The sequence below is a fragment of the Brassica napus genome, chromosome A1 (genome assembly GCF_020379485.1).
Source record: "Brassica napus cultivar Da-Ae chromosome A1, Da-Ae, whole genome shotgun sequence".
NCBI classification, from domain to species: Eukaryota; Viridiplantae; Streptophyta; class Magnoliopsida; order Brassicales; family Brassicaceae; genus Brassica; species Brassica napus.
The window spans coordinates 19925771-19953634 of NC_063434.1; the positions used below are offsets into that span (position 1 = coordinate 19925771).

Genomic DNA, 27864 nt, shown 5'->3' on the forward strand with positions numbered 1-27864 from the left:
GCAACTACTCCAATGGGAGAGTTCACCAGTTCTTCCCACACATCGAGTCCTATTGTTTCTTTAATGTGGGGGAAATGTCCTGCACGGAAATTATGATTGATATCTTTACCTTCTAGGTTAGAAGGGTAAAGTCTTGGAGGGTAATCACGTGGTTCGACTTGACTAACATCCATCTGATCATATAACACAACAATAAATCAGCCACAACATAAAAATAACACAGCCATATCATAATATTAAAATATATTAGGTCATATATATAACTCAGCCATAACATAATAATTACTCAGTTATAACATAACCATAACTCAGCCATAACATAATAATTACTCAGTTATAACATAACCATAACTCAGCCACAACAAAAAGCCCTAATTCAGACACAACAAAAGCCTAGACAATCACATATCTCAGCCGCAACATAACCCTAACTCAGACACAACAAAATCCTCGACAAACCCATAGCACAGTCAACATAACCCTAACTCAGTCGCAACAAAAACCTCGACACACCCATATCACAGCCTCAACCAAAACACAAACAATCTCAGTCGCAATATATAACTGACCCACAAACTCAACCAAAATACAATATATAACGTCGCGACATCTTACCGGAAAAGATGAACTCGTTGATGAGAATGCGGTGAAGGCGATTTCGTACAGACGACGGTTTCTAAAAACTCCGACGAGACAGAGTTCAACGACAGAGAGTTATAGAGAGTTTAACGACAGAGAGTTAGAGAGAGTTCGAGGAAGTAAAGAACAATGTCGACGAGGGTTTCGAAGGGTGAGAGGATTTCGGTTTGCGGTTCCTTCTTCGACACAACACAGTTCTTCGTGTTCTTTTCTTTTTCTTTTTTTGACAAAACCGTATGTATGATAGTGATAGTGATAGAGACGGTTTGGTTTCAGAAAATAACTGATGTGATGTGGATTTTTAATAACTGATGTGGCTTTGATCTTTAAAATTAGTTTCAGAAAATAAAACATAACAAAAGCCCCTTATTGTAAATTACTAGGAAAGAGAAAACATTCTATTAATAAAACAAAGATGTACAACATTCTAGTAATAAACCATAAAATGTGTAACATTCTAGTAATTTTCTCTATATTTTAACGTCACTGCAGTAGTGCAGTCAAATACCGTTTTAACCACAAGTCGAACTGAAATGGGAACATGATTATGTGGACTGGTACTGATTAGTTATTACCAAACCTTAAAGCATCAAGTTTTGTTGATCTTTGAGTTTATTTGGCTCGCTCGGCTCAAAATGATTCCACAATCTTTTTTTTTAATCATATCAAAATATTTCTTCTGAGGGTTCATGTTTCCTCCAATCAGAAAGAGTTGTAGATATAAGGCATTTTGAGTTTTAAAATTAGATTTTTATATATTTCTATTAGATGAATTATGTCCATCCACAAAGCCTATTAGATAGCAGGTCTGTCCATCAAATCTAGGAATCAGTTCGGCTTTACGAATCTCGAGAACAATGCATTAGCTTGGTTTGTGATTACTTTTAGCCGACCAAAAAAGCGACTAAAAGCATCCAGCTCAGCGGCTCGAGTTAACGACCTGGTTACTTGGCCCGACAAGATAAAGCCCATTAGAACAAGGCGATCTAAGGGAAAGAGAAATGCAGACCATCTATATAAGAAGTGGAAGGGACAATAAGAACGGAATCCGAACATCACCATACAAAGTTGACGGCTAGGATTAGGGTTTATTTGCTTTGTATTTTCCCAACCACCTCTCTAAGCATCGGCGTTTTCTCATTTGTAACCAACAAACATTTTTCTGATCTAATAAAACGCATTCGAAACTTACCCACCGACAAGTTTCGTCTCTTTACTTGTTTCTCACCAAGCTCGGTTCAGATAATATTTTCTGGTAAATATCGGGTAATTCATATAAATTTAAATATTTAGGTAATTCAGTACTTTCGAATGATCCATGAAACTTTAAATATTTTGGATAAAAAAATATATGGGTAATTCAATTTTATGGTAGTTTAATTTATAACTGGTGTTTTAAAATGTTTTAAAAGCACAATTATTTTAAAAATATCTAATAATTTTAAAACTAAATATAATATACACATGTGATCTCCATTTCTTTTTTCAACTAGTTGAATAAAGTTATGTTCATATTTGATGTTGGATGCAAATATTCATATATTGCTAGTTTGGACATATTGCATATGTATCCAAATGCTGCATATGGAAAATTTAGATATTTTAGATGCAAAAATGTATAGTTTGAATGCAAAATTAACATTTTAAAATCCGAAAAAATTAAATATACGCCAGTACAAGTATAAGTATAAAATAACTAATTTTATATTAATTAGTTATATATATTTAAAACCAAAAATTATATATTATGTCGACACCGAAAATCATGGGTTTCTACCAAAATCATAAAATCATGTTTTCTCGCCAAAATTGTAAAACTAAACAGTAAAATTAAAGTTTTCCGTCAAAACTATAAAATCGAACTTTCATAAAAAACTACGTTTTTCCACGAAAAATACCACGTTTTTCATGCTTAACCGTAAAATAAAAATTTCCTGCCAACACTGTAATATTGACTTTTCTTTGCAAAACAATAAAATCACGTTTTTGCATCAAAATCATAAAATTGTGTTTTCTATAGTAAAAACGAGTTTTCCACCAAATATGAAAACGAACATAGCTTAAATGCAACACAAAGTAAACTACCTCATATTTGTTTTTCAACACCTTCACTCCACTTAAATCAGAAGTTGAATCATTGTTTCAACACCCTTGTTGCGTATAATGGCAGAATAGATACCAACGTTCCAGGCTTCTAGCATCGGTTCGTTTGGGTTCAAATTGAAATTCAATAATCTTGATTATAAATTTATAATATCTTCACCAACTTGGAAATTTGTTTAGGTTAAATTGGTTTTCTACGAGACTTACGTAGAATTGAACCGATAAAATTGGTATCATTTTTTTCTCCATTTTGGTTTCTTTCTGAAACTTTTAATGTTGGATGAAAAGAACCGACTGACCACCGACCGACCATGAGTAACCAGCCGGGTTTTGTACCGGTTATGGTTTCATTTTGGAAAAAGTATTCTTCAAGTAAAAGCCAAATCAGTTTCAAAGGAAATCCGTAGCTGAAATCAAAGACTCTAGCTTTCCGATCAAACATATATTTTAGCAAACCAAATCCAAAAGAGTGTAAGCAAATGCGATTGTGATTGAGAGAAAGAAACCTTTTTGTTTCAGTTCATTGAGATAAACTAAACGATGACGTATGGATGTTTTGAGCTTCGTATGTCTGAACTCTGAAGTTGTTTATTCCTCCCACATCGGAACACACGGAAAGAAACTGTGTTGTTTATATAGCGAAGAGAAGAAGGTAGTGGTCACGACCTTACTTGAACAGGATCTGTTCTATAGGCTCGTACCTCTGTATCCTTGATTTCTAAGGAGACAGGCCCCTAAACCTGGTTGATGAATCATGGCCGTGCGATCTGAGTGTGATTAACGGCTACGACAGTCCTCGGACTCTCGGCACTGTAGAGGATCGCTATCCGGCTTGGTCTGACCTCTCCGGAGTGGTCGCACGGTTGTCTGACAGGCCCCCTTTTTTATGAAAGCTAGTATGGTCTTGTAACTAGGTTTCAAGCCTTGAGCCTAAATCACATTTGCTTTCTTGTTAAATGCAAAAGACACTAAAGCTGTGGTTTAACTATAATGTTGTATTTTGTGGGAACGAAAATTAACAGTGATTGTACTTGTATTATAATGTGATTTCAAGAATCTGTGGGCACTTGGCAGATTGATCCTTTTGGACGTTGTGCAGTAGGCTCCATTTTAGTATTATGTTTTGTTTTTGGATCCAGAGGTGTGAAGGTTTATGTTGGAAGAGGAGTCTAATGTTAGAACTTCTGAGCAAATATCTAATATAAAGCTACACTGTAGAGTGTGTAATATTCATGCAATTTAAATCCAATTAGAATGTATACATATACTTCCATTTCTTTTGTTTTTGGTAAGCATGAAAAAGACTGAAGCAGATTGCATGAACCCCTAGTTCTATTTCAACGATGGAGAGAAAGCGCACAAACTTTGCTTCATATGCTCATATGATCCTCCCTTGGAAAGCTCTGAACCGTATCTGACCATCTCCCAGGCGAATAATCACTGCTGTAAGATGACAACACTACTGCTTCGGCTCTTGCATCCTTCACCATCTTCAACACCTCTCTCATCACAGGCCGCTTTTCAGGCTGAACAGCCACGCAAGCCGTGGCAATGCTCAAAAGAGCTTCAAGTTTCTCCTCAGAAGAGTTCATCTCCTCGCCGGATTCAGTCTCTGCCTCTCTCACCGCGCGCACCCATCTGGAGATATCAGACCCGTGTTGGAATGATGAAGTTTTACCTGTTAGAAGCTCTAGAAGGAGGACCCCAAAGCTGTAGACATCAGAGGGTTGTGTCGTTTCCTTGCGTGAGTCTCTGCACTCAGGAGCTTTGTAGAAGAGAGAGGAAGCGCTTGTGTCTTGAGGATCATGGAGATCTCTCAGACCGTAGTCCGTGAGGCATGACTCAAAGTCAGGACCTAACAGAACATTGGAGGACTTCAAGTTCCCGTGAACTAAGGTGGGATTCTGATGAATGTAGACAAGACCCATTGCCAAATCCTCAGCTATTTTCAGACATGACGTCCAGTGAAGAGGCTTCCCACTCCCAGAAACTCTACTTCCTATAGACAAGACATAGATTATATACACAAAACCAAAACTGATAGGAGTGTGTGTGCAAAAACATACCATGGATAAGAGAGAAGAGACTTCCATTGGGGAAGTAATCGTAGACGAGCAAGCATTCTTCTTTGGCTTGGAAGTAGGCTCTGAGAGGCACCAAGTTAGGGTGCTTGAGCCTCCCAAGGATCTCAACGTGTCTCTTGAACTCCTCCATTCGAGTAAACCCTGCCGCGTCCTTAAGCCTCTTGACAGTCACGATGAAACCAGACTCCATCACGGCCTTGTAAGTGCTCCCTATCGTTCCTCTTCCTAACGTCTCAGCTGAAGCTTTGAGTAAATCATCCATGCTGTATCTCACCGCCGTGGTGTCTGGTTCACCTCTCCCCAAGAAAACCAGAGTCCCCACTGATGATCCTTCTTCATCTTTCTCCCATGAGAACCTTTTGTTGTTTCTCCTGTCACCTTCTGTTGCTCTGTCTGACTCTCCCACTGCTTTGCTTATGCACTCTTCTCTCTTGGATTTGGTTAGCTTCTGTCTTCGTATCAGAACAAGCAATGCCAGGAGAAGTATCACAATACCCCCACTGATGCTTCCGACAATGATTACAATGAGCTTTGTTTTGGTCTTTGTTTTGTTGGCTATAGACATCGCTGGAATTGCTGAAGGCTTGGAAGAGACTCTTCTGCATGAGGAGTTTTGAATCTGATCTCCGCATAGAGCTATGTTTCCTGTAAAAGAAGACTCATTGAACTGCTTCAGGGCTTGCGTCAGCGGGATAGGGCCAGAGAGCTGGTTGTTAGAGACGTTAAGGAATCTAATAGTTGTTTGGTTGAGAGGAGGAATGGATCCGGAGAAGAGATTGTCCTGGAGGTGAAGCGTGTAAAGGTGTGAGAGATGGAGCAGCGAGCTAGGGATCTGTCCGGAAAGCCTGTTTCCGGCAAGGACAATGGTTTTGAGTCGGTGGAGAGACGTCAGTGATTCAGGGAACTCGCCGGAGAAGTTGTTGTCGTTGAGGAAAAGAGACTTGAGGTTGACCAAACCAGAGAGGTTAGGGACTGAGGCATTTAGAGAGTTGCCTTTGAAACTAAGGACTCTAAGCTGGTCTAACTGGTTCAAGCTCTTCTCGTTTAGTGAGCCAGTGAGGTTCAGATTCTCAAGAACAAGCTTTGAGACTCTTGTTCCGTTAATGCATTCTTTGACACCTTCCCAGTTGCAAAGATCTGTTCCTCGCCATGGAATTGAGTTTGATGGATCAATGGATGATTTCAAACTCAGTAGAGCTTCAACGTCGCTTGATCTCACGGGAGAAACCAAGTAGAAAGTAATCACCAGTAAAAAGAACGCATAGAAACAACAAGAAGGGACCATGATCGAATCAAATCGAAGAAGAAAGTTTGCAACTCAAGATTAGTAATGGCATGAATTATCCAAGTTGTTGGTCACGGACAGTAACAGGTAAGATGTCACGTGAAGCCAATGCTTCTTTGAGCTGTTTTTAGCAGTGGTGGAGAAGTTATTCAAATCTCACTTCTCTCTTCACTCTGCCTTTTTCTTACAATGCATCCGTGAATACTTTTATTATACAGTATTTGCATATATATCTACATGCACTTACAAATGTACATCATTCAATAATGGTTTATAGTGGAGACCAAGGAATAAACAAATAGTAAAGTTTCTCGTCTTTTTATGAGTCTCCAGTGTTTTAAACTTTAAACTTTCTACAGATTCAGGCAGGTTGGGAGACAAATGCTGACTGCTGACTAGGGAAAGAGAAAATGACACAAAGTTTGGAGTAAAAAGCAGAGGAGAAGCAAATAAACTACAATGGTCATATTATAGTAAAACATAGACTTGTGTTGTGTGTTCAGTTTAAGTAATCTGGTTTTTGGCTTCTTGCTTAATGCAATTATTGAGTTATGTTTCCTAACCTCTTGTATTATTATAAGCACGTTTTATTATTTCTCATTTTCAGCATACATGTACACTTACGGATCTCACAACTCACTTTACAACATGGCGGCAGCATTAGTATAAACTACACATGGCTACAAAATCCAGTCTGCTAAATGTATGTTTGGACTTACATTTTCTTTGGCTATATATTTGTACATGTCACTAGTTTCCTCTATTATTCCTAACTTTAGAGATGGGGTTAGATTCCATGTAGTGGTTCTCATGCCACAAAACAGAGCATTGTCTCTGCAAAATCTTACTGGTTCTGCCTTGGAAAGGTTTCAGTCGAAAAGTTGATGGAATCACAAGATGAAACAGATTTTGATCCTGAATGATTGCGGATAAACGGCCGTTTCATATCCAATAAACATATCGTGATATGATGGGTAAGAAATAGCCGTTTACCAACATGATTGCTTGGAAAAGGTTTAGACGACTAACCAGGTAATAGGAAGAGAGGTTCAAAAGAACATAACAACACAAAGTCTAGACAAGATCCAAATTGCATAAAACAGAAACACAAGAACTGTATATAACCAAAATCTCAACTAATCAAAACCATATATCAGTTACAAGCAACATATTTTGTAGACAAAAACTTGCAAGTCAAAAGATCTGACTCATAGCCAACCCACTCTCCAACTATGTTTCCTTGAAGAAAAGATGAATATGAACCTTTCATATTGCTGGAGCTACACACTAGTCTCAATCCTTAGTTTGACGCATTTTCTTTCTAGATTTTGGCGTCGCATGTGCTTTTTCTCCATCTGTGATCGACGAACCCTGGATGTTAAAATAAACGGGTAAGGCTTTTGACAGACTAAGCATGGTAAATGACCCGGCTAGCTACGCTTACCTTTTCCTGTTTTTGTGAAATCATACCCTGTCTTCGTGATTTTCTGTTTCCCTTTACCTGCTTCTCCTACAGTCGAGAGTTTTGGTTAGCACTCATCTGAAGAAGTCAAAAGCACTTGTTTTGCAATTTCTCAATAAAACCCAAACCTGAGATGGCGTCTCTGGGTTATCCACTTCGCTTCTGAGCTTTCCTTGTTTTTGAGATCTCTTACCCTTTCTTTGTGATCTTCTGTTCCCTTTTACCTGCTATAATTTGATTAGGACTCATCATAAGAACTTGTTGGCATACTCTCAAATAGTCAAATGCCCAAAAGAAAAAACCTGAGATGGGGTCTCTGGATCATCATCATCATCATCGGTTCTGAGCTTCTCTTCCTTCATTAATTTCTCAGAACGAGCATGCTTCTGAAATGAGTCAAAATAAAAATAAAACCTTTTGAACAACTACAAGATAGAAACAAAGCAAACCTCATGCTTATCACACCTAATCCTTCAGACTCATTCCGAAAACCCAATACTCATAAAGCTAAGTAATTTGGTACCTTGGATGAAACATGCTCTTGCATAGTCCTCTCGTTCAAACAAATGGTGTTTGGGCAATATCTGCACTTGTAAACCGATTTGCACTTAATCATACAACCCATAATATAGTTCTCTTCCTCCTCTTCCGGTGGTTCTTCCAAACCGTATTCCATCGACGTCTTCTCATATCTCCCTCGATAGGCATCACCATCGGACTCATCATCATCAACATCAGCATCGTCCCCATTAGCTATAACAGAAAATTTAAGCCAAAGGTTGTCACTTTAACTTTCTAAGTTGTCTCTAAACATTATCACTAATAATGGTTCGATTGAAAAGAAGCAAGCAAACCTGGGGAGTCATCTTCTCCTTCATCATCAGAACTTTCAGAACCTTCTGCAACGGCGTCTTCGTATTCGGATTGGGATTGGGATAGCTCGGAGTCTTCTTCTTCAGATTCAGGATCGGAATCAGAAGAGAAGCAAGAGGAGTCAGATCCACTGTCTTTATCACCATGCTCTAGCTTGTAAAACCGCCTCTTTATCATTTTTTTTCTGCTCTGAAAATATCTCAATCACGAAATCGAAAATCTGACGGAAAGGACCAAACTTTGGATTCGACTGAAAACTGAAAAGAAAAGAGGAGCTTGGAGACTGAAAGGTAGGCGATGATACTTTACTTTGTTAGGGTTTTAGGGTTTATAGGCTATTCTTGTAATTTAAAGGCTTTCGTAAGGGTGTTTTCGTAATTCACGGCTCATTACTTATTTTTTATTGAAATTGTATTTCTGTGTTAAAAGAGACCCAAAGCTTCTTCACAGATAACACACCATCAAACTACGGGAAAAGTGTCAATTTCGACCCCAACAATTTAGGTCGTGCCAAATACGATCCGAACAATTGATCAGTGCCAAATACGATCTCAACTAAACTATAATTCAAAAAAATTACCTGAACTTCTTAAAACGTGCTTAAATCTACATTGACTCTAACAGAAGCTAATCAATCGTTAACAAAATAAAACGACATCGTTTTGATATACGAGGAAAAGTGTCAATTTCGACCCCAACACTCTCAGTCGTGTCAAATAGGACCCGAACAAATGGTCGGTGCCAAAACCGACCTCACCTTAATTATAATTTAAGAAAAACTACCTGAACTTCTTAAAACGTGCATAAATCTACATTGACTCTAACAGAAGTTAGTCAATCGTTAACAAGATAAGTCGACGTTGTTTTGATATATATATATATATATATATATATATATATATATATATATATATTTTTTTTTTTTTTAAAAAGTATGTTCATTCCGGAACTCAAACCGTGCTGTGACACCCTTTTAAATGGGCACACTAACAACTATATAAAAGTAATATTTTTGAATACTATTACAAATTTCAAATTATATAAACTACTATTATTCTTCATCTTATCCAATTTATAATTTTGGTGCCAATTGTTTCTGATTTATATAAATACATTTACATGTTTTTTTATTTATCATATCTTTAATAAACTTATATCTTACTAAAATATAAATAATATAATATTTATTATTATACGATCTTAAATATGCTTAAAACTTTGAATTTATTTATACAATTTTCTTATATAATTTTTTTTTATTTTTAAACTTAAGTGGAATTTATTTTTATTTTTCAAAGTTAATATTATATATTTTGATATTTTTTTTCAAAAATGTTAAGACACATTTTACCTTTCTTTCACTAAAATATATTGTACAAAATATTAGACATATTAAACAATAACTTAAATATATAAAGCAATCACTAAGGTTTTAAATTGGATAAGATGAAGAAGAATAGTAGTTTATATAATGGGAAATTTCAATTTGTAATAATATTTCAAAAAATTATTTTAGTCTAGTTGTTAGTGTGCCCCTTTAAAAGGATATCTCGGCACGGTTTAAATCCTGAAATGAACATATTTTTTTTTTTTTAAAAATATATATATATATATCAAAACGATGTCGTCTTATCTTGTTAACGGTTGACTAACTTCTATTAGATTCAACGTAGATTTAGACGCGTTTAAAAAAGTTTGGGTAATTTTTCTTAAATTATAGTTAAGTTGAGGTCGTTTTTGGCACTGGCCATTTGTTCGGGTCCTATTTGGCACGGCTGAGAGTGTTGAGGTCGAAATCGGCACTTTCCTCGTATATCAAAACAACGTCGTTTTATCTCGTTAACGGTTGACTAACTCCTGTTAGAGTCAATGTAGATTTATGCATGTTTTAAGAAGTTCAGGTAGTTTTTTTTAATTATAATTGAGTTGAGGTCGTATTTGGTACTGATCAATTGTTCGGCTCGTATTTGGCACGACTGAAATTGCTGGGATCGAAATTGGCACTTTTCCCATCACACTACCAACGCAGAGAAAGTTGTTACCTTTGACTCAGCGGTGAGTATTTTGGGTTTACCAATGCAAAATCTTTAGCGTTTCGTTCTTCTCTTACTTGGGATTCTCGACCTGATTCTTTGTTCTCACAGAAAGTTCTCTCCACTTTTGTGAGTTAAGAGAGACTTGTTTTGTCGAGAGTGATTCTTATGTAAAAAGAAGACTTCTTTAAGGTGTTTTTGAGTTTGATATCGTGGGCTAACTATGTTATTGTCTCTTCTGCTCCAGTGAGAGTTGCTGAAGATGAAAGATAGAGAAAGCGATGGGAGTCTTGACAACAGAATCTTCGTGGGAGGCTTGTCACTGAGAGTGAGAGGCAGCTTCAAGATACTTTTCACCGCTACGGAAATATCATCGAGTGTCAGGTCTACAGTCTCCTTCTTTGCTTGTGCTATGTGACCTATCACAAATTACAGAGACTCTCGTGTTGGAGCTTATGATTTAGTTTGGATGATATCTCTCTTCTTTAGTAAGAACTTATTTGATGTTCAGAGATGTGGAATATCTGTCATGTTTACCTATCTAAATGAGGTTTATTGACTTGTTGAAAGCTTCCCTGGATAAAATTAGTAGCAAGAAGACACTCTTTTTGCTCATTTTCTGCTGCTTTTGTTCTGTAACACGTACAATTGTTTGGCATATGGAAGCATCTCCAAGATGATAACTTTTCTGGTCAATAATGGTCTCTTGATCAGAGCATATTAGCCTTTTCCTTTTTTAGTTTGCTGAGGTTTTGATGTAGTCACATTAAGATAATGAGAAAGTGATCAGGTATAACATTGCCCAGATGCAAAGGCTTAGAGTATGGTTTTTTGGCTAGAGGCTAATCTCCCACATCTTTTTGCTAGAATCATTAATGCGACTCTCCCCTGTGGATTTGTTTATCTACAAGTATGCGGATGTAATTCAACATTCTGTTGTTTGATTCTAGGTAATGTTTTTAGTATATATATTTCCATGATTTTTTATGAAACTTGGTATGCATTAGAAAATATATTGTTCATGTTAGTATTGTTTGTGTATGGAATGTCACTTCCGAGTCTTACTGATTGTCTTCTGTTTGCCACTTCCACCAGCATGTGCATTTTTTTGGCTGTAGTTTTTTGCTATTTCATAACCCACTATTGGTCTTTTTTTTGTGTGTCATTGTAGATCATGGTGGAGAAAGATACTGGCCGCCAACGTGGGTTTGGGTTTATTACATTCAGTGATCGCCAAGGAGCTGATGATGCAATTAAACACATGCACGGGAGGGAGTTGGGTGGTAGGGTCATCTCGGTGAATAATGCTGAGCCTAAGGCTGGTGGGGGAGAGGACGGAGGCTATTCATCACAAGGAAATGGAAGATATTATGGAGGAGCAGGAAGGGGTGGTGCTGAAGATGAGTGCTTTAAGTGTGGGGGTCGTGGTCATTGGGCACGAGAATGCCCATCAACTGGTGGTGATCGAGGACGGTACAGAGATCCTTCTGCAGTCCGCTCTAGAGTTGGCTCATATGGTGGACACCGAGATTGCTATGACCGTGACCGCTACATGGATAATCCTCGTGATGGTAGACAGTATAGTAGCTACAGAGACTGCTTTGAAGGTGGAGGCAAGTAAGAAGCTCGTGACTTGTATCCAGTGGAGAGGTTTGTAACTCTCTGGTCTAGTTATTTCCTACAGGTATACTGGTTTAGGAAAGTTCTGATCTTTTGATGCATAACCAACCGAAGCAGGTATGGTCCACCAGGAGACGGTTTGGTGAGTGATAGGTATGGGATGTCTGAACGCGATCATCATCCTGAGCATGAGTTTGGCAGGGGAGAGAGAGGCTATGACAGGGACATATACTCAAGTGATAGGTATGGAGCTATGGGACCGTTACGTGATGAGGGAAGAGCCTATAGAAGCAGAGCAGGTCTTTATGACTGTCCTAGCCGATCTGGAGGCCGATCTTCTTCATATGAACGTTGCTAGTTTATTCGATTAGCAGCTATCAATGCTTGTCTTTTTGAGATTAGGGATGTATCAGAATTTTTTTCTCTCAGATGGAACTCGAATTGTAGAACTAAAATAGTTATGTTCTTAATAAACTTGTTGATTCCCACAAGAAACTCAATGCATTCCAAACTCTATAGACTCATCACATACTCTCTGAAGAGTCTATATTACTCAATCTACCAAAACTAATGGGTTTAGAACAATTGAAACAGATCATTTTTCATGAAAAAGTAACAGAAAAGGAGGAAACTTGGCATTACAACAACAAAAAATAGAGGAAGAAACACAAGACAAAAAGTTACACAAATCTCTTATCTTTTTACTCACGAAGTTGTCCGATGTAGAAATCCTCGATCATGTCGAAAACACGAGTGGCATGTTGTGGTCCGAAAAAGCCATCAGTAGAATCGTCACCAGCATGATCTAGAATAGCGTCACCACCAGGATGCTCTTCAACATAAGAAGTGACATCATAGACTTTATCTTTGATTATGATCCAACAATCGTCTCTTCTGTTGTGCTCTGCGACTTCACTTTTGCTGTAACTCTTTGGCTTCGAATCTTTAGGCTCATCATTACTAGATTGCTTCTTCTCTTGACCACCATTAGATGATCTTCTCTTTCCTTGGATTAAGAACAATGCTGAAACTAGAAAACCCAGAAGCAATCCGATCACAGCTATCATCTTCGAGAGAGAGAGAGAGGATGAATTGGGTTTCTTTTAGTTTACAAGTGGAGTGAGAATGATACTTAGATCCAGATTGCTAACCCAAACAAATGATTGGATTTAGGGTTTCTTAATATGAGAGGGCATAAAAGTCACAACAATAATTATCATTGTCTTCAACTCTAGTGGGTACACTGAGTCTTTTGATTTATCGATTTCAATTAGGAAGAGTGTGGTGCAGATTTGTGTAACTGTGTGGAACATAGTATTGCTTAGAACATCCGCATTAGCGGATTAATAGGAGTTCATGGGCTGGGGTTCATAGGCCCGAAAAATAAAAAGAAAAGTTTTAATGGGTTTAATTGGGTGATCCGTCTCTTTGGAGTGAGCCCGTATGATACGGGTTCAAGCCACGCGTCGTACAGGCATTGGCCGCGTGTTTTCGCGTCGAAAGGGAGAAAAATAGGGTTCCGCGTGAGATCATTCATTTTCTCTCCTTTTCTCGAAAGCTAGGGTTTCTCTCTGTGGAGGCGATATCTCGTGCGACGCGACAGCCGGAGAATTTCTCGATCGAATCGACGTCGGAGACTCTCGTAAACGATCTCAGGTGAGTATCAACTACTTTTACGGTTTCATTGAATCTATTTGGGGTCGAAAGGGTTATCGGTTAATTGAAAATCGATTTGGGGGTTTTGATGTAGGGTTCAAAATCGATATGGGGGTTTCGATTTAGGGTTAATAATCGCCATGCGGGTTCCATTTAGGGTTCGTTTCTCGAGGATTTGAAATCGATTTGGGGGTTTCTACTTAGGGTTCCAAATCGAGTTTGTGGTTACGCTTTACCGTTTATTTTGTTATAATCTTTGCTTTTTCTGGTACAGATGGATCCCGCATAAGAGAGAAGAGAGACAAAGAGGCAGACGGAGTTGATCAACATGCAAGGATACGTGGCAGATTCAGAATACGGGATTCCGACGAGGTGTCCCTGCGGAGGGAGAATCATTGACGAAGTTCGGGGGAAGGACGACTACGACACTCTTCCTGGGAAGCGGTTCTTCACCTGCAAAAACTACACGGTAAGCGCTTCTTCTCAATTTAATTATTTCCATTTAATTGAGTTTCGAACCAGATTCTCACATGTGTTTTGTGCTTAACAAGGCTGATGGGTTTCATTACCGTCAGCCTTGGGTGATTGGTGTCCAGGAGCATATCGAACGTCTCACAAAGCGTCTTGAGGAGGTTGAGTTGGTGATCAACGGACTCCCGGAGGTCAATAATCAGATTGAGAGGCTGGAGGTAATGTGACTTCCATTTTTTTTGTTTAAAATTTGTAATATTTTCCTTAATTTTTTATTAACGGACTAACAATTTGTGATTGTTTTTTCCATGTCCAGGCAGAGGTTAAAGCCCTCAATCGGGAGGTTGATAACCTCACTGGGCAGGTTTATAACCTCTCAGTGCAGGTTGCGCTCTTGGAGAACCTATGCTTCGACTGAAAAAAAGGTAACACTTAAGCTTAATCAATTCGAGTGCTAGTTATAGTTGACTTTGAACTGAACTATGTGTACTAGGTTGAGATGAATTTGAAATGAATGTTGATGAATGGTTGAGTGTGAAGCCCGTGTACTTGTGTAGATGAATTTAATCAATTCGAGTGCTAGTTATAGTTGAGTTGGTTGTGTAATCAATTCGACTGCTAGGTAGAGTTGAGTTAGAACTGATTTGATGTTTATTGAATACAGTCTGTGTAGTAGTTGTAGTTTTAAAAACTTTAATCAATGTTTGGTGGTTAGACCCACTTTAATTTTTTGTCCTTTCAAGGTCAAAACTAGTTTAAAATCATAGGCAATCTTCTTCTGAAAACACAAACCAAAGTTTAAACCCATTTATCTAAAATCTAAATGGATCCTTTTAACTATAACTCTCCCGGATTGGTTAACCTACTAGTCTCTCAGAGCAGTCAAACCATAGACTTAGGGTGTTCTGAGGTTCCTAAAGCGGCGTCAAAGCGTAAGTGGACAACCAAAGAAGACGTTGTCTTAATCAGTGCTTGGTTGAACACCAGCAAGGATCCAATCGTGAGTAACGAGCAGAAGGCAGGCACGTTTTGGAAGCGCATAGTGGAGTATGTCAATGCTAGTCCTCTGCTCATTGGCTCCATTCCTAGGGAGTGGAGTCAATGTAAGCAGCGGTGGGGAAGGGTTAATGAGCAGGTCTGCAAGTTTGTTGGAAGCCATGAAGCCGCGCTGAAGGAGCAAGCGAGTGGGCAAAATGAGAATGATGTCATGAAGGCTGCCCATGACATCTTCTTTAACGACTATCATGTCAAGTTCAGTATGGAACATTGTTGGAGGGAGCTTAGGTTTGATCAAAAATGGAGATCACATTCATTGTCGAAAGATGGTGCAAAGGAGAAAAGGAAGGAACCGGCTGAGGAGGTTCCTGGGGACCAAGATGTTAGGCCTCCTGGCGTTAAGGCTAGCAAAGCAGCGAAACGCAAGAAGCACACCAATGAAGCAGCTTTTGATCAGATAGAGAGCATATTAGCTGCCAAAAATACTATATCTAAACAGAAAATCCTTGATCGCTTGCTTGCAAAATCTGAAGCTACACTTTCTCCACAAGAAGTGTCTCTTAAAAATAAACTCATTTCTGAAATGCTTTGATAGGGTCAGTAGGTTAATTGCATTTCATATGAACTTTTTCAGTTAATTTTTTTGTTGGATAATGCTTGATATGAACTTGATTGCATTTGAAATTTGCTGAATATGTTTTGGGTTTGCAGGTTTGCAGGTCACGGGTTGCGGTAGGTGGATGCGTGCGTGTGGACGTGTTGTCAGTAGGTCTCAGCTTCTTTTGGTATCAGGTCACGGGTTCTCTGTTTGATTCACGGGTGAGTGTAGAATTTTGAATCTTTCTACACTTCTTTTAACTTCATCGGCTTTACTGGGTGTATGTACCCACAGGTTCTGTTTTCAACTCACGGGTGTATGTACCCACGGGTTCTATTTTGTACTCACGGGTGTATGTACCCGATCACATTGTAAAATATGTCTCTTTATATAGTCTATGTTTTCACTTATGGAACTGCAACAACTCTTTCACTATAAATTGTTGTTTCTTCTCAACTATCACCACTCTAGTATTGATTCTTCACTCTAGCATTGATTCTTCACTTTTGCATTGATTCCTCTCAATTATCACCACCCTTTCATTCACTTCTCAACCATCACCACGATTTTTCTCAACCATCACCACTTAACCTCGCAACTATCACCACACCTTCATACACTCCTCAACCATCAGCACTTGCATTGATTCTCCACACTTGCGTTGTTCCTTGCATTCAACCAAAAGAAATCAATCTTCAATCCGTAGATGTTAGTAATGTTTTATAAATTTTTCAAAAAGTTAAGTTTAATAAGTAGGAAATTTAAACTAAATTTAAGTTATGGAAATTTAATAAGTTTATAAAAAAATTTAAGTTATGGAAATTAAATAAGTTTATAAAAAAATTTAAGTTATGGAAATTAAATAAATTTTAGACAAGGAAATAAATGTAATGTACTTATAAGTTATATGTTAATAAGTTTATAAAAAATTTAAGTTTTGGAAATTTAAACTAATATTTTTAAATTTAAGAAAAAAATGATAAAAGACAAGGAAATAAATGTAATGTACTTATAAATCTCTTTTGCCTTTTATAGGAAGTAAATTGCTTCAACAATGTCTTCCTCATCAAGTGACGAAGTAGATGAGTATTTAGAAGAAATGGTCGACGAAGTTGTTGATAATTTCATCGATTCAGTAGTTGATGGTCAAGCTAACAACCCGAAGAGACGAGCTTATATCGAAAGAAATCGGGAACGCGGACACAGTCAACTATTGACCGACTATTTCAACGAAAATCCCACATACCCACCGGAAATGTTTAGGAGGCGTTTTCGAATGAACAAGTCATTGTTCCTTCGCATTGTCGATCGCCTAAGTACTGAAGTGCCATACTTTCAGCAAAGAAAAAATGCTCACGGAAGGTTCGGGCTATCTGCACTTCAAAAGTGTACGGCAGCTATACGTATGCTGGCATACGGTCAATCGGGAGATACATATGACGAGTATCTCCGACTTGGTGAAAGTACGGCACGTTTATGTTTGGAAAATTTCACTGCTGGGATAATACAATTGTTTGGACAGGAGTATTTACGAAGACCTAATGAGGATGATCTTCAACGATTACTCGATATTGGAGAGGTACGGGGGTTCCCAGGGATGATTGGCAGCATCGACTGTATGCACTGGGAGTGGAAAAACTGTCCAACGGCTTGGAAAGGTCAGTACACACGTGGTTCAGGAAAGCCGACAATTGTCTTAGAAGCTGTTGCGTCACAAGATCTTTGGATTTGGCACACATTTTTCGAATTACCAGGTACCCTCAACGATATCAATGTTCTTGATCGGTCACCAGTTTTTGATGATATTTTACAAGGTCGAGCACCAAAAGTGAAGTTCAAGGTCAACAACCACACTTATCGTATGGCCTACTACCTTACTGACGGAATTTATCCAAATTGGTCAACATTTATCCAATCCATCCCACTCCCTCAAGGTCCTAAAGCAGAGCTATTTGCCGAACGTCAAGAATCCACCAGAAAAGATGTCGAACGGGCTTTTGGAGTATTGCAATCAAGGTTCGCAATAGTTAAAAACCCAGCTCTACTATGGGACAAGGAAAAGATAGGAATGATTATGAGAAGTTGTGTCATATTGCACAATATGATAGTGGAGAACGAACGAGACGGATATACCCAAATTGATACATCTGAGTTCGAGTCAGGAGAGTCAAGCAGAAGTTCCAAGGTGAAAACGAGAACAAGTTTTAATATCGGTAATATGTTAGGCGTTCGTAATGAAGTTCGGGATTCAGAGAAACATCATCTTTTGAAAGCGGATTTAGTTGAAAATGTATGGAAAAAGTTTGGTAATGTAGATGAATAATCTTTCTATGTTCATTAATATTCTTAATGTATTTGAATATTTTTAATGTATTGAATAAAAAGTTTTCAAATATTTTTTTTTAAAAAAAATATTATTTTATTCCTATGAACTCCTTCTTCAGGTTCACTAATGCAGACACACAAACGATAGAAGTTCATCACTATTCATGGTCCCATCAAAAAATATTAAAAAAATCCTATGAACCCCAAGAGGGGGTTCATTGATGCGGATGCTCTTATGCTTGCTTCTTTAACTCATTAAAAGAACTCTCATATATGTGACTTAAGTCTAGAACTGTACACACAAATCTAGCGATGGAGATTGCATTTAAAGTGTGAAAAGAGAAACATAGGCTTGGTAATCTTGGTTATTAAGGTTCAGATTGAATTTAAACCAGATCTATACTATTATTTGCGAAGTAAATTTTTGCAACGGAGTTTTCATGTTAAAAATTAGAGCGGTTAATATCGTTTATACTTTTAATGAATAATTATATAAATTACTCAAAAAATAAAAACTAATTTCAAATCTGTCTGATTAAAAAAGTGATTAAAATTAATAATATATCGTTTATACCCTTAATTAATAAATTATACAAATTAGTCAAAAATAAAAATGAATTTAAAGTATATCTGATTAAATAAGTGTTAAAATTAATAATAATTATTATTATCTAAAATATAAATAATTAAAAACTATTTTTTATTAATACTATTATATTTATATATTATATTAGATAATTGACTATAAATAAATATGATAAAAGTTTCAAAAATAAAAACATATTTTAAAACATAAGATAATTCTTAGATATATCATGTTGTTATCTGAAAGTAATATTTTATTATAAAATTTGTAGTTAGATATAAAAAAATTTATAATTAAATGCTAATCAAACAAATAAATATATTTCCTAAAATATATGTGAAAGTTTTTAAAATTTAACACAACAATTAGCATATATATATTTTGATAAAAACAAATGAATATATATTAATAATATTTTATTTATATGTTATATTTGATAATTGACTATAAGTAAATATAATAAAATTCTCAAAAAAAAAAATATATTTTTAAAACATAAGATAATTTTTAAATATGTTGTGTTTTTATCTGAAATAATATTTTTATTATAAAATATAAAGTTTAATGTTTGATTTATCTTTTTAAAAACATAATTAATAATTCATTATGTTGGTTTTGATTTAATAGTTATAAACATATAAATATCTATAAGAACAATATGCACGCATGTGCGAGCAGAACACCTAGTTTTTAAATAATTAGTAAACTAGAGCTTGACGGATATTCTTTTTTTTTAATTATCTTATATAAATGGTAATATATTTATAAATTTATATGTGTTAAATAATTGTTTAATATATTTCTAAACCCATAAATTTTATAATTTATAGTGAATAATTTTATTTTATTTTTTGATCCGTCAATTATTACACCCATATTTTAAAAATATAACCCGTGTGTTGGTGTAAATGTATTTTTTTATGGATCAAAAATTTAGGTAAAATAAAAATGTTTTATAAATTCTAAATAACTTTATGCTTTTGATTTATTGAATGTAAGCATAAATTTATTTTAAATAATCTTTAAAATGAAAATTTAGATATGCTTTGGTATTTTGATTATGGTTCTATTAAGTTCCACAAACATAAAAACATAAAATTTTAAATAAAATTTAATACTAAGAAAACAAATAACTTTAATAATGATACAATATAATATATCTACTTCATTAAACTATTTTGTAACTATTTGATCAAATGATGTTTATTTTTAAATTTTTATTTTATTTTTTAATATCTCTTATAAATAAGTAGTAAAAAAAATTATGATTGTATTTGTAAATAATATTATATAAGTAAAATACAATTTATCGATATTTTTTGCTGTAATTGAAATATATTATTAATTCATTAAGGTAACAGTATAATCAACAATTGTGAAAGTTAACGTGAGAGTGACACATAATAAACTGATTTCTCAAATAATATTATAGAGATATGTTTACTATAGACTATAATGCATGTAAAAAATCTTAAAGCAAAAAAAATGGCATATATGGTGTAGAAAAAGAAGAAGAAAATGTCATATTCCATTGAGAAAATGGATACTCAACTTTATGATTTTGTAATAGCTTGTTGTTGTAAAATAAAGAGGAAAAAATGTTGGAAAGTGTAGGTGACTGTGTTATTCACAACACAAATTGCCTAGGATTAAAAAGATTATTCACGAATAAACCAAACCTTCTCTCCTCAAAGAGTGGACAAAACCAAAAGCAAAACCACACTCAGAATAAAAAGTGCCTTGTGCTCCATAAACAAAACAAAACCACCATTTTACTCCTCCCTCTTTCTCTTTCTTCGTTGGCTTCTGCAATTCGAAAATTGGCATCTCGCTGACGCTCTTCGCGAATCACGTCTCCACAATCTCCATAAACGAGGTGGGTTTCTCTTGGTCTTTAATCAATTCTTCTTTTTGGCTTGCGTCTTGGTGTAAATGCTAAACCCTAAATCGAACATGTCTTTGGGGGGGAGGGTGGTTCTTTAGCTCAAGCTCTCCGGGAATGATTCCGATGGATAATTACTGCGTGCCGAGCAGTAGTTCGAGCATGACTGCTTCCTCTGGATTCCATCTGACTCTGAATTCTCCGGTTGGACTCAAACATGAAGCTGCTGCTTTAGCTGTCGATTGGTCTCTTGAGGAGCAGTATACTTTGGAGAAAGGTCTTTCAATGTAAGTCTTCTTCTTTTCCGCTTTGATAAAGGTCTTGACTTTGCCTCTCACTTTAACTTTAATATACCACATATTCTGTTCTGTTATCTGCAGTTTTTGCTTTGCATTGCATGAAACCTTTTTTCTTGCTATTTTTAGGTTTAAAGATGAACCACAGGTTACTAAGTATGTAAAGATCGCATCAACTCTACCAGATAAGAGCGTACGGGATGTAGCAATGAGGTGTAAATGGATGACGGTAACTCCTTGTCATTAAGTTTTAGTTTCTTGTTATTGTCCTTTTACTTGTGTGTTGAAAGAAACAGCAGTTCTAACTTATACGATATGTGGCTGTCATGAAGTTAGTGGTCCGAGAGATATTTCTATAACTGTTAAAGCATTTGTTAAGTATAAGGGAACCAATATGTATGCTCTGTTAAAGATAAATTCCTACAGGAAAAGATCTTATACATATTTTTGGCTATACGGTAGGCTTAAAAGTTATGTTTCTCTATGGGTCAAATACACCCTACCATATCATAAAGGTCTGTCTAAAGTATGGTTGAGGGTGTGCGAGGAGAGAAATAACATGTATTGCTGACGATAGATCTGGCTTTCTCTTTGCTCTGGAGTCATGTTGGAACTTTATTTGACCCTAAGCTTCATGTAGTTACCCTTAAACTTATATCGCTTTATGTTAGATAATCCTTGGTCTTTCCGAACTTTCTGAAATTGATTTTGACATGTAACCTTTAATTAAGGGGTACTATTTGTGCTACCTGCAGTATGCCTTACAGTTTAGTGTTTTAGATTCACATAATAAAGTGGGAAAATGAGTTAAACAAGTTTTTGTGCTAAAGATTACCTCCTAGGCTTATTTTTGTGACTCGTTCAAACAGAAAGTTTCAACATTACTATTTTTTTTTTTAACTTTTATAATAATTGCTAGTTTGCTATTATTTTATCTTTCAACTATCTATGATCTTTAAATTGTCTTGGCTAAGAATGGTATCCTTTTTTACAGCAAAAACGAAGAAAAGGAGAAGAACATAGTGCCACGAATGTTAATTATAGAAAGGTATGTTTGCTTAACCAAATGTTTCTGTAATTAAGTAAACATATAATAATTGTAGCCTATGTTATATTTTTCCTTAGAAGAGTTTATTAGCTGCAAATGGCTTTTTTAATTGATTAAGGTGGTGGATTTACCCCCAAAACTGAACATGTTCTCCACCGTGCCACAACAAAATGCTACATATGTCATGAACCCTATGTGCCAGAGTGCACGCGTGCCTTTTGAAGGTTAGTAAGTACCATTTGGGTCGTAGACACACAGTATTGTCGGCATCATTATCTTCTTCTCTCTTTCCTGCAAATGATATAACCGTAAAAAAGGATTATTTCAGAATGACAAGGTGCATCTTGTCTAGAATTTCGAGCAATTTACTGTAAATTTGTGATTCATCTTGTTGACGTTAGAGAGTTCCTTGTCTCTCTTGATTACTGTCTCATCTTCTTAGTTAGTTGTGCCATCTTAGAATGAAAAATCAACCTTGTTACACTATCCTAAAGCTGTTACATTTTCAGGTTTCATATTTATTCCAAACTCCTGTTTTCTTAGGTGCAAGTGATGCAGTTATGGAGCTTCTACGGCAGAATGCTCAAGCTTTTAGTCAAATTTCTTCAAACCTTTCTGTGTTCAAGGTATTTGATTTGCATTTTTTTTTTGTTTTAGCAACAGTAAATAGGTAATCTGAGCCTAATGCTAGTCGGTAGAGAAACATTGGTATGCGCAGAAAAAAATTGACTAAAAAAATCATTGATCCTACTTTTCACATGCAGTGGTCATCCTAATATTCTATTTTATGCATACAGCCACAGGATAACATCAGTCTGTTTTATCTTGCAAGAAATAACATCAGTTCCATCTTGAATGAGTATGTGGATCTATTTGCACGATGAATCACTAATGATACATTTCCTTTGTCGTCTCTCTCCTTCTCTTTATAAAAGCTTGATTTGTTATACTCTTACTTATCATTGCTACAGCATGAAGCAGATGCCTGGTATCATCAGTCGGATGTCACCACTGCCTGTTTCAATCAACAATGATCTTGTTGGCATGTTAATGACAAGTACACGACGGGTAAGCAATCTTGCATTTACTCTGCAGATGGTGTGGATAGGACCCTTAAATAGTTTGGTTTACTTCACGTTTGATGTTAAAATAGAATATTCTTATCTGTCTCTCAGCCGAGCTCTTATATCATTCCTTCGAGTATCCATCTGAAGCAGGAACCAAGAAACTGATGGGGGAGGTGGGGTGGGAGAGATTTGGTTTTGACCAATGCTAAAGGAAATAAGCACAGAAAACTGGTGAAATGGCAGTTGTTAGATGTGACCTGGACTTAAAAGAAGATGGTTTATGACCTGCGAAAAACACAAGATTGAACGAATATTATCTTGTAGAACCCTTTGTGCTGTCGGCTAATTTTTGCGTGGAAAGGGTTTAACCAAAACACCTTTCCAAGATATGAATTCGTTGCACATATCCGTCGTAGAGTTGGTTGTATAGATTAGCCGTTTGTGTAAGGTTTTAGATAAGAGTTATTTACGTTTGTATTAAGAACACATCTTTGTAAGTTTTGGTCTTCAATACATGCACCCTAGTATTAGCGTAAAGAAACGAATCTATTTACTGAATCAAGAGCTTATAATAACATACTAGATTTTGATCCGCGCTTTCAAAGCGCGGGTTTATTTTTGTTTTTTTTTTCAATTGACAAATATTTAGTAAATGTCACATTTTCATATATTTGTGTTTTATTTTATAAAAGACTTAAAAATTTTATATTTATTTATCGTATTTCATTTTAAATGATTATTTATGTTAAAAAAATTAAACTTTATTTTTTTAATGAATTAAGTTGGTATAACTCTGATAAATTAATTTTATTATAGGGTTAATATTTTAATTAAAAAATTATATACTTTTAATAAAGATTTATACTTTTCAATAAAAAAATTCAATTATTTTTATGAATGCTTAAATTATATTAAGAAAAGAAAAAAATAATAATTAAGAATAGTTGAAAAAAAAATATTTGAACTTGGACTCAATGGCCCAAAGAAAAAAAAAGTGAGAATTGAATTTGATTTTTTAATAGGTCCAAATTGCCCAAGAGAGATTTGATTTGGGCTGGATCCAAAAATAATGACCCAATATAGATTTGTTATTAATATTACTTAATTACCCTTAATGAAACATGCAATGTTAGTGAAGGAAACATGCCCCTAAGGTAATTATGACAATATGATCCTGCTTTAATAGTATAAATATAGATAAAAAAAAACATATATAGATATTATAATTATATATATGCATGAGTAACCCTAATTACATGTGATATGAATACTACTTTTGGGTCTCAAAGCTGGGGACTCTCTCTGTGCTTCAGTAATAATTATACTTGTTTCCAAGAAGACAATGGTGGAGGAGTTTCAGCGTGGTCGTAAGTAGTTATTACGTCCCAATATCGTTCCCCTTTCACGAAATCCGGTCTAGCAATGGCTTCAAGCTCAGCCATGTCATCAGGAGTGAGTTTCACGGACAAAGCTCCAATGTTCTGATTGAGGTTTTCGATTTTGGTGGTTCCTGGAATGGGACAGACATCATCTCCTTGGTGGTGAACCCATGCAAGAGCTAGTTGTGCAGGAGTGCAGCTTTTGCTTGTTGCTATCGCTTGGACTTTCTCGAAGACAATCTTATTGTGCTCTAGATTCTCCTCTTTGAATCTCGGTAGACTCTGTGACCACAGCAAATATCAACAAACAGAACATTCTAAGTCAAATATTGAACTATACTCAAACAAGTTGGAGCAGAGAAGTGAATCAATCGTGTACTTGCCTTTCGAGGATCACCGTGCTCAAGATTCTCAACAAGTTTGGTTCCTGATGCCAAGAAACCCCTTCCTAGAGGACTATAAGCTACAATTCCAATCCCAAGTTCCCTAGACATAAAAGAGATGAGATATGACTTCAACATGTAAACAAAGAGGAATGCTATAGCTGATTCTGGTTCCTCACACACCTGCAGGTGGGAATGATATATTCTTCGACGTCTCTTGACCATAAGGACCATTCTATTTGCAGAGCGGTTATCGGGTGTACTGCATGTGCTCTTCTGATAGTTGAGGCAGAGGCTTCAGACAAACCGATGTATTTTATTCTACCTTCTTCCACTAGCTTCTTCAGTTCTCCCATCTTTAAAAGTATATATAAATCATAAGTTCAACAAATAAAAGGCCAAAAAGAAAAACAAATTATAAAGGAGAGCAGCCAAAATCAGCACAAGAAACAGAATATTAGTTTCCTCATGAACACGGTACAATCATAACAAGCATGTCTCAGACTCCAAGTTTTGCCCTTAGCACTTATTACTCATGACGATTTAATCAGTAACTTAAGACACAAGTTTGGAACAAAACTGAAACCAAGAAGCATTTACCGTGACTTCTATGGGGACAGTGGTATCAATCCTATGCTGGTAATAAAGATCAATGCAGGTAACACCAAGACGCCTTAAACTTGCCTCACAGGCAGACCTCACATACTCTGGATCTCCCCTAAAACCTAACTTTCCATCTTCAGAAGTAACGAGCCCAAACTTTGTCGCTAATTCCACTTTCTCCCTCAACCCATCTTTCAAAGCCTGTCAAGGGAAAAAAACACAAACAGCTCTGATGATTTGCATGAAGCTTAAACCCTTAACTCTAAATCAAATCACTAGTTTCTTTACCTTTCCCAGGAGCAGCTCGTTTGTCTCGGGGCCATAGAAGTCGGAGGTGTCTAAGAATGTGATTCCAGAGTTAATGGCGTGACGAAGAAGAGCGACGGCCTTTGTATCAGGTGTCGGAGCGCCGTAGAAAGCGGAGAGACCCATGACACCAAGTCCCTGAGCTGACACCTCAAGGCCTTGGCTCCCCAGCTTCATCCTAGGAACTTTGTAAGCTTCTTCCGCCATTGATGAATGAACCTTTCGAGGACTAAGCAAAATGATTCAATGAATATGTGTTTCAACACAAAAAAAGGTTTTTTTTTTTTTTTTAGCATAAGGAGAAGCCAATGGAATTTTATAGAAGCGGATAGGCGCCAGACTGTAGGTTCGATCGAAGTCAAAAAGCAAAGAGGACAAAACAAAAGTGTAGGCTCTCAAGACTTTTCAGTTTTGTACGTCTGCTGTATGAAGAAAAAACAAAACTGTAGTCTTTCAAGACTTTTCAAGAGTGTTTATGTGTTAAACTCGAATGTTTACTTTGTCTTCCAGATCATGCTTACATCATCTGCCACGTGTAATAACCCAACTCCATGAGATTAACAAACCGCGTTTGACTAAAGGGAACACGATCAATATAAGAAGAAACTTTCATTTGTTCATCTGGAAAAAATGTCATTTTTTTTGTCAACCGGAAAAAAAAAATGTCATTTAAATTATCTTTTTTTTTTTTAAACACTATTTTATATATTCCAAAAGATTACAGGAAGGATCAGAGTCAATCCCAATTAAAACAGAGTTTTAAAAACAGAGCAAACCAAACTTGCTTTTAAACATAAAGGTGTCTAAGCCAAGCTGAAAACCCAATAGCAATATAGGATTGAAAGAGATCCTTAGAAATTACACTATTAGCGATTTGTGTAGCCCCTCTGAGATCTTTTCTTGCTGCCCATGAAACACGATATTTCAAAAAACTTTGGAACATTGGCATGAGTTTTGAGGTATAAAACTTGAGAGCTGGCCATGCTGAAGGCTTGACGATTGCTTTGATGAGATCATGATCTTCACCACTGAAAATGACTGAGTTATAATGAAGAGATTTTATACTTTCAATAGCTCAGCTCCAGCTTTCAAAAGATGCTTCTAAACGACTGTTAATGCTAGAAAAGGATCTTCTACCATGAAGCATCACTTTACCATCTGCATTTGAAAGAATCCAAGAAGCTCCACTTTGATTCCTGTCTTTGTCCCATGCCGATCCAATTTCACATTTGAGCCATGATATTGGAGGAGGTTTCCAACCGAAAATGATCCTCTTCTTTCTTTCAAGATCAATTTGACATTCCTGTTTTTCCATCGCCTTGACTAGAAACCAATGATCTGTTTCTTCATATATTGATCTGATAAGGGGAGGACCTAAGGATAACCTGTTTTCGAAGAAAAAGGAGTTCCTGTTCTTCCATATTGACCACAGGATCCAGGGACCACTTCTTCTTATTGTATGGGGGACATTCTGGTTTATCCTTGTCTTTAGAACATAGTAAATGTTGGCGTAGATGGAATCGTGATCAAACCCATTCCGCGGAGCAGGGAAGTTGGAAGAAGCCCATGTTTGTTTTGCTACCGTACATGTAAACAAAACATGATTAATGGATTCTCCTTCTAATCCACAGATTTGGCATCTTGTATCCACTTTCATTCCTCTGTTGATGAGGTTATCAGCCACAGGTAACGCTCCAGAAACTGCTTTCCAAAGAAACATCTTGATTTTTGGTTCTGTTTCTAGAAGCCAAATATTATTCTTGATTTCATTCAAAGAGGGTAGAGCTTGACCCAGTGCATAGGCTTCTTTAAACGTTTCTTTTTCTGCAAACCAGTAACCCGAGCGAACCACATAATCTCTAGATTTAGTATGGTTCCAACAATAGAAATCCGGACTATCAATCACTGGTTTAATCTTCAGGATGAGCTCAATATCTTCTTGATAAAATAGCTCCTCAAGTTTCTGCATATTCCAGTTATGGGAATTGGGAAGCAGGAGATCAGAAACTCTGAGATTCAGATCAATCAGTATGTTCTTCATCAAGGGAATGCGAAGTCTATCTCTGTCCACAATCCAGGGTGAAGACCAGACAGATAAAGATTGACCATTACCAACCATATGCCTTAAACCTTTGGCCAAAAGTTCTCTACCGTGCATTATGCTTCTCC

At 36.3% G+C, this 27864-nt stretch overlaps 6 protein-coding genes, 1 long non-coding RNA gene, 1 other non-coding gene and 1 pseudogene across 10 annotated transcripts; 5 read left to right on the top strand and 4 right to left on the bottom strand.

Annotated features, from left to right (window-relative positions):
* The first annotated feature begins 3403 nt into the window (after positions 1-3403).
* On the top strand, positions 3404-3619 carry LOC125579404. The gene has a single exon (XR_007317430.1). It is a non-coding gene; the product is annotated as a small nucleolar RNA U3 (small nucleolar RNA).
* Positions 3620-3939: 320 nt separating this feature from the next.
* LOC106449859 (inactive leucine-rich repeat receptor-like serine/threonine-protein kinase At1g60630) lies at positions 3940-6359 on the bottom strand. Its single transcript, XM_013891542.3, has 2 exons — positions 4809-6359; positions 3940-4741 (listed from the first exon to the last, which is right to left on the bottom strand). Exons 1-2 carry the CDS (start codon positions 6109-6111, stop codon positions 4113-4115), a joined length of 1932 nt encoding a protein of 643 aa, XP_013746996.2. The 5' UTR covers positions 6112-6359; the 3' UTR covers positions 3940-4112.
* On the top strand, positions 6058-6720 carry LOC125579289. The gene is made up of 2 exons (XR_007317248.1): positions 6058-6198; positions 6471-6720. It is a non-coding gene; the product is annotated as an uncharacterized LOC125579289 (long non-coding RNA).
* A 424-nt stretch (positions 6721-7144) lies between these two features.
* LOC106449904 (RNA polymerase-associated protein LEO1) lies at positions 7145-8759 on the bottom strand. Of its 2 annotated transcripts, none has more exons than XM_013891578.3 (6): positions 8428-8759; positions 8097-8326; positions 7876-7959; positions 7702-7797; positions 7556-7621; positions 7145-7482 (listed from the first exon to the last, which is right to left on the bottom strand). In XM_013891578.3, the coding sequence occupies exons 1-6, from the start codon at positions 8621-8623 to the stop codon at positions 7405-7407; spliced, it is 750 nt and encodes a 249-aa protein (XP_013747032.2). In that variant the 5' UTR covers positions 8624-8759; the 3' UTR covers positions 7145-7404. The 2 variants fall into 2 exon arrangements, with proteins under 2 accessions (XP_013747032.2, XP_013747026.2); XM_013891572.3 differs by having other exon boundaries at positions 7702-7800; positions 8428-8755.
* Positions 8760-10515: 1756 nt separating this feature from the next.
* Positions 10516-12594, top strand: LOC106449838 (annotated as a pseudogene).
* A 29-nt stretch (positions 12595-12623) lies between these two features.
* LOC106449848 (cytochrome B5-like protein) lies at positions 12624-13338 on the bottom strand. Its single transcript, XM_013891532.3, has one exon. It carries the CDS (start codon positions 13164-13166, stop codon positions 12801-12803), a length of 366 nt encoding a protein of 121 aa, XP_013746986.2. The 5' UTR covers positions 13167-13338; the 3' UTR covers positions 12624-12800.
* A 222-nt stretch (positions 13339-13560) lies between these two features.
* Positions 13561-17015, top strand: LOC125607626 (glutathione S-transferase T2-like). Its single transcript, XM_048777281.1, has 2 exons — positions 13561-14224; positions 14307-17015. Exon 2 carries the CDS (start codon positions 15050-15052, stop codon positions 15812-15814), a length of 765 nt encoding a protein of 254 aa, XP_048633238.1. The 5' UTR covers positions 13561-14224; positions 14307-15049; the 3' UTR covers positions 15815-17015.
* A 3398-nt stretch (positions 17016-20413) lies between these two features.
* LOC106449820 lies at positions 20414-23561 on the top strand. Of its 2 annotated transcripts, none has more exons than XM_013891515.3 (9): positions 20414-20607; positions 20715-20900; positions 21039-21138; positions 21904-21957; positions 22076-22181; positions 22501-22583; positions 22755-22816; positions 22929-23025; positions 23133-23561. In XM_013891515.3, exons 2-9 carry the CDS (start codon positions 20731-20733, stop codon positions 23187-23189), a joined length of 729 nt encoding a protein of 242 aa, XP_013746969.1. In that variant the 5' UTR covers positions 20414-20607; positions 20715-20730; the 3' UTR covers positions 23190-23561. The 2 variants fall into 2 exon arrangements, with proteins under 2 accessions (XP_013746969.1, XP_048590856.1); XM_048734899.1 differs by having other exon boundaries at positions 23175-23561.
* Positions 23562-24218: 657 nt separating this feature from the next.
* On the bottom strand, positions 24219-26066 carry LOC106449809 (probable aldo-keto reductase 6). The gene is made up of 5 exons (XM_048776370.1): positions 25678-26066; positions 25387-25590; positions 24970-25142; positions 24787-24889; positions 24219-24685 (listed from the first exon to the last, which is right to left on the bottom strand). The coding sequence occupies exons 1-5, from the start codon at positions 25900-25902 to the stop codon at positions 24344-24346; spliced, it is 1047 nt and encodes a 348-aa protein (XP_048632327.1). The 5' UTR covers positions 25903-26066; the 3' UTR covers positions 24219-24343.
* Positions 26067-27864: the final 1798 nt, after the last annotated feature.

What these genes read in the sequence shown, in the direction of transcription:
- LOC106449904 (XM_013891572.3), bottom strand. Translation starts at nt 8,623, where the DNA reads ATGATAAAGAGGCGGTTTTACAAGCTAGAGCATGGTGATAAAGACAGT. An exon ending in AAGAGCATGTTTCATCCAAG is followed by an intron (nt 7,960 to 8,096) that starts GTACCAAATTAC and finishes GACTCATTTCAG; the next exon opens with AAGCATGCTCGTTCTGAGAA. An exon ending in ATCCAGAGACCCCATCTCAG is followed by an intron (nt 7,801 to 7,875) that starts GTTTTTTCTTTT and finishes ATCAAATTATAG; the next exon opens with CAGGTAAAAGGGAACAGAAG.
- LOC106449859 (XM_013891542.3), bottom strand. Translation starts at nt 6,111, where the DNA reads ATGGTCCCTTCTTGTTGTTTCTATGCGTTCTTTTTACTGGTGATTACT. An exon ending in TCTCTTCTCTCTTATCCATG is followed by an intron (nt 4,742 to 4,808) that starts GTATGTTTTTGC and finishes TCTTGTCTATAG; the next exon opens with GAAGTAGAGTTTCTGGGAGT.
- LOC125607626 (XM_048777281.1), top strand. Translation starts at nt 15,050, where the DNA reads ATGGATCCTTTTAACTATAACTCTCCCGGATTGGTTAACCTACTAGTC.
- LOC106449820 (XM_013891515.3), top strand. Translation starts at nt 20,731, where the DNA reads ATGATTCCGATGGATAATTACTGCGTGCCGAGCAGTAGTTCGAGCATG. An exon ending in CGAATGTTAATTATAGAAAG is followed by an intron (nt 21,958 to 22,075) that starts GTATGTTTGCTT and finishes TAATTGATTAAG; the next exon opens with GTGGTGGATTTACCCCCAAA. An exon ending in TGCACGCGTGCCTTTTGAAG is followed by an intron (nt 22,182 to 22,500) that starts GTTAGTAAGTAC and finishes CTGTTTTCTTAG; the next exon opens with GTGCAAGTGATGCAGTTATG.
- LOC106449848 (XM_013891532.3), bottom strand. Translation starts at nt 13,166, where the DNA reads ATGATAGCTGTGATCGGATTGCTTCTGGGTTTTCTAGTTTCAGCATTG.
- LOC106449809 (XM_048776370.1), bottom strand. Translation starts at nt 25,902, where the DNA reads ATGGCGGAAGAAGCTTACAAAGTTCCTAGGATGAAGCTGGGGAGCCAA. An exon ending in ACGAGCTGCTCCTGGGAAAG is followed by an intron (nt 25,591 to 25,677) that starts GTAAAGAAACTA and finishes TTCCCTTGACAG; the next exon opens with GCTTTGAAAGATGGGTTGAG. An exon ending in CTGTCCCCATAGAAGTCACG is followed by an intron (nt 25,143 to 25,386) that starts GTAAATGCTTCT and finishes ATACTTTTAAAG; the next exon opens with ATGGGAGAACTGAAGAAGCT.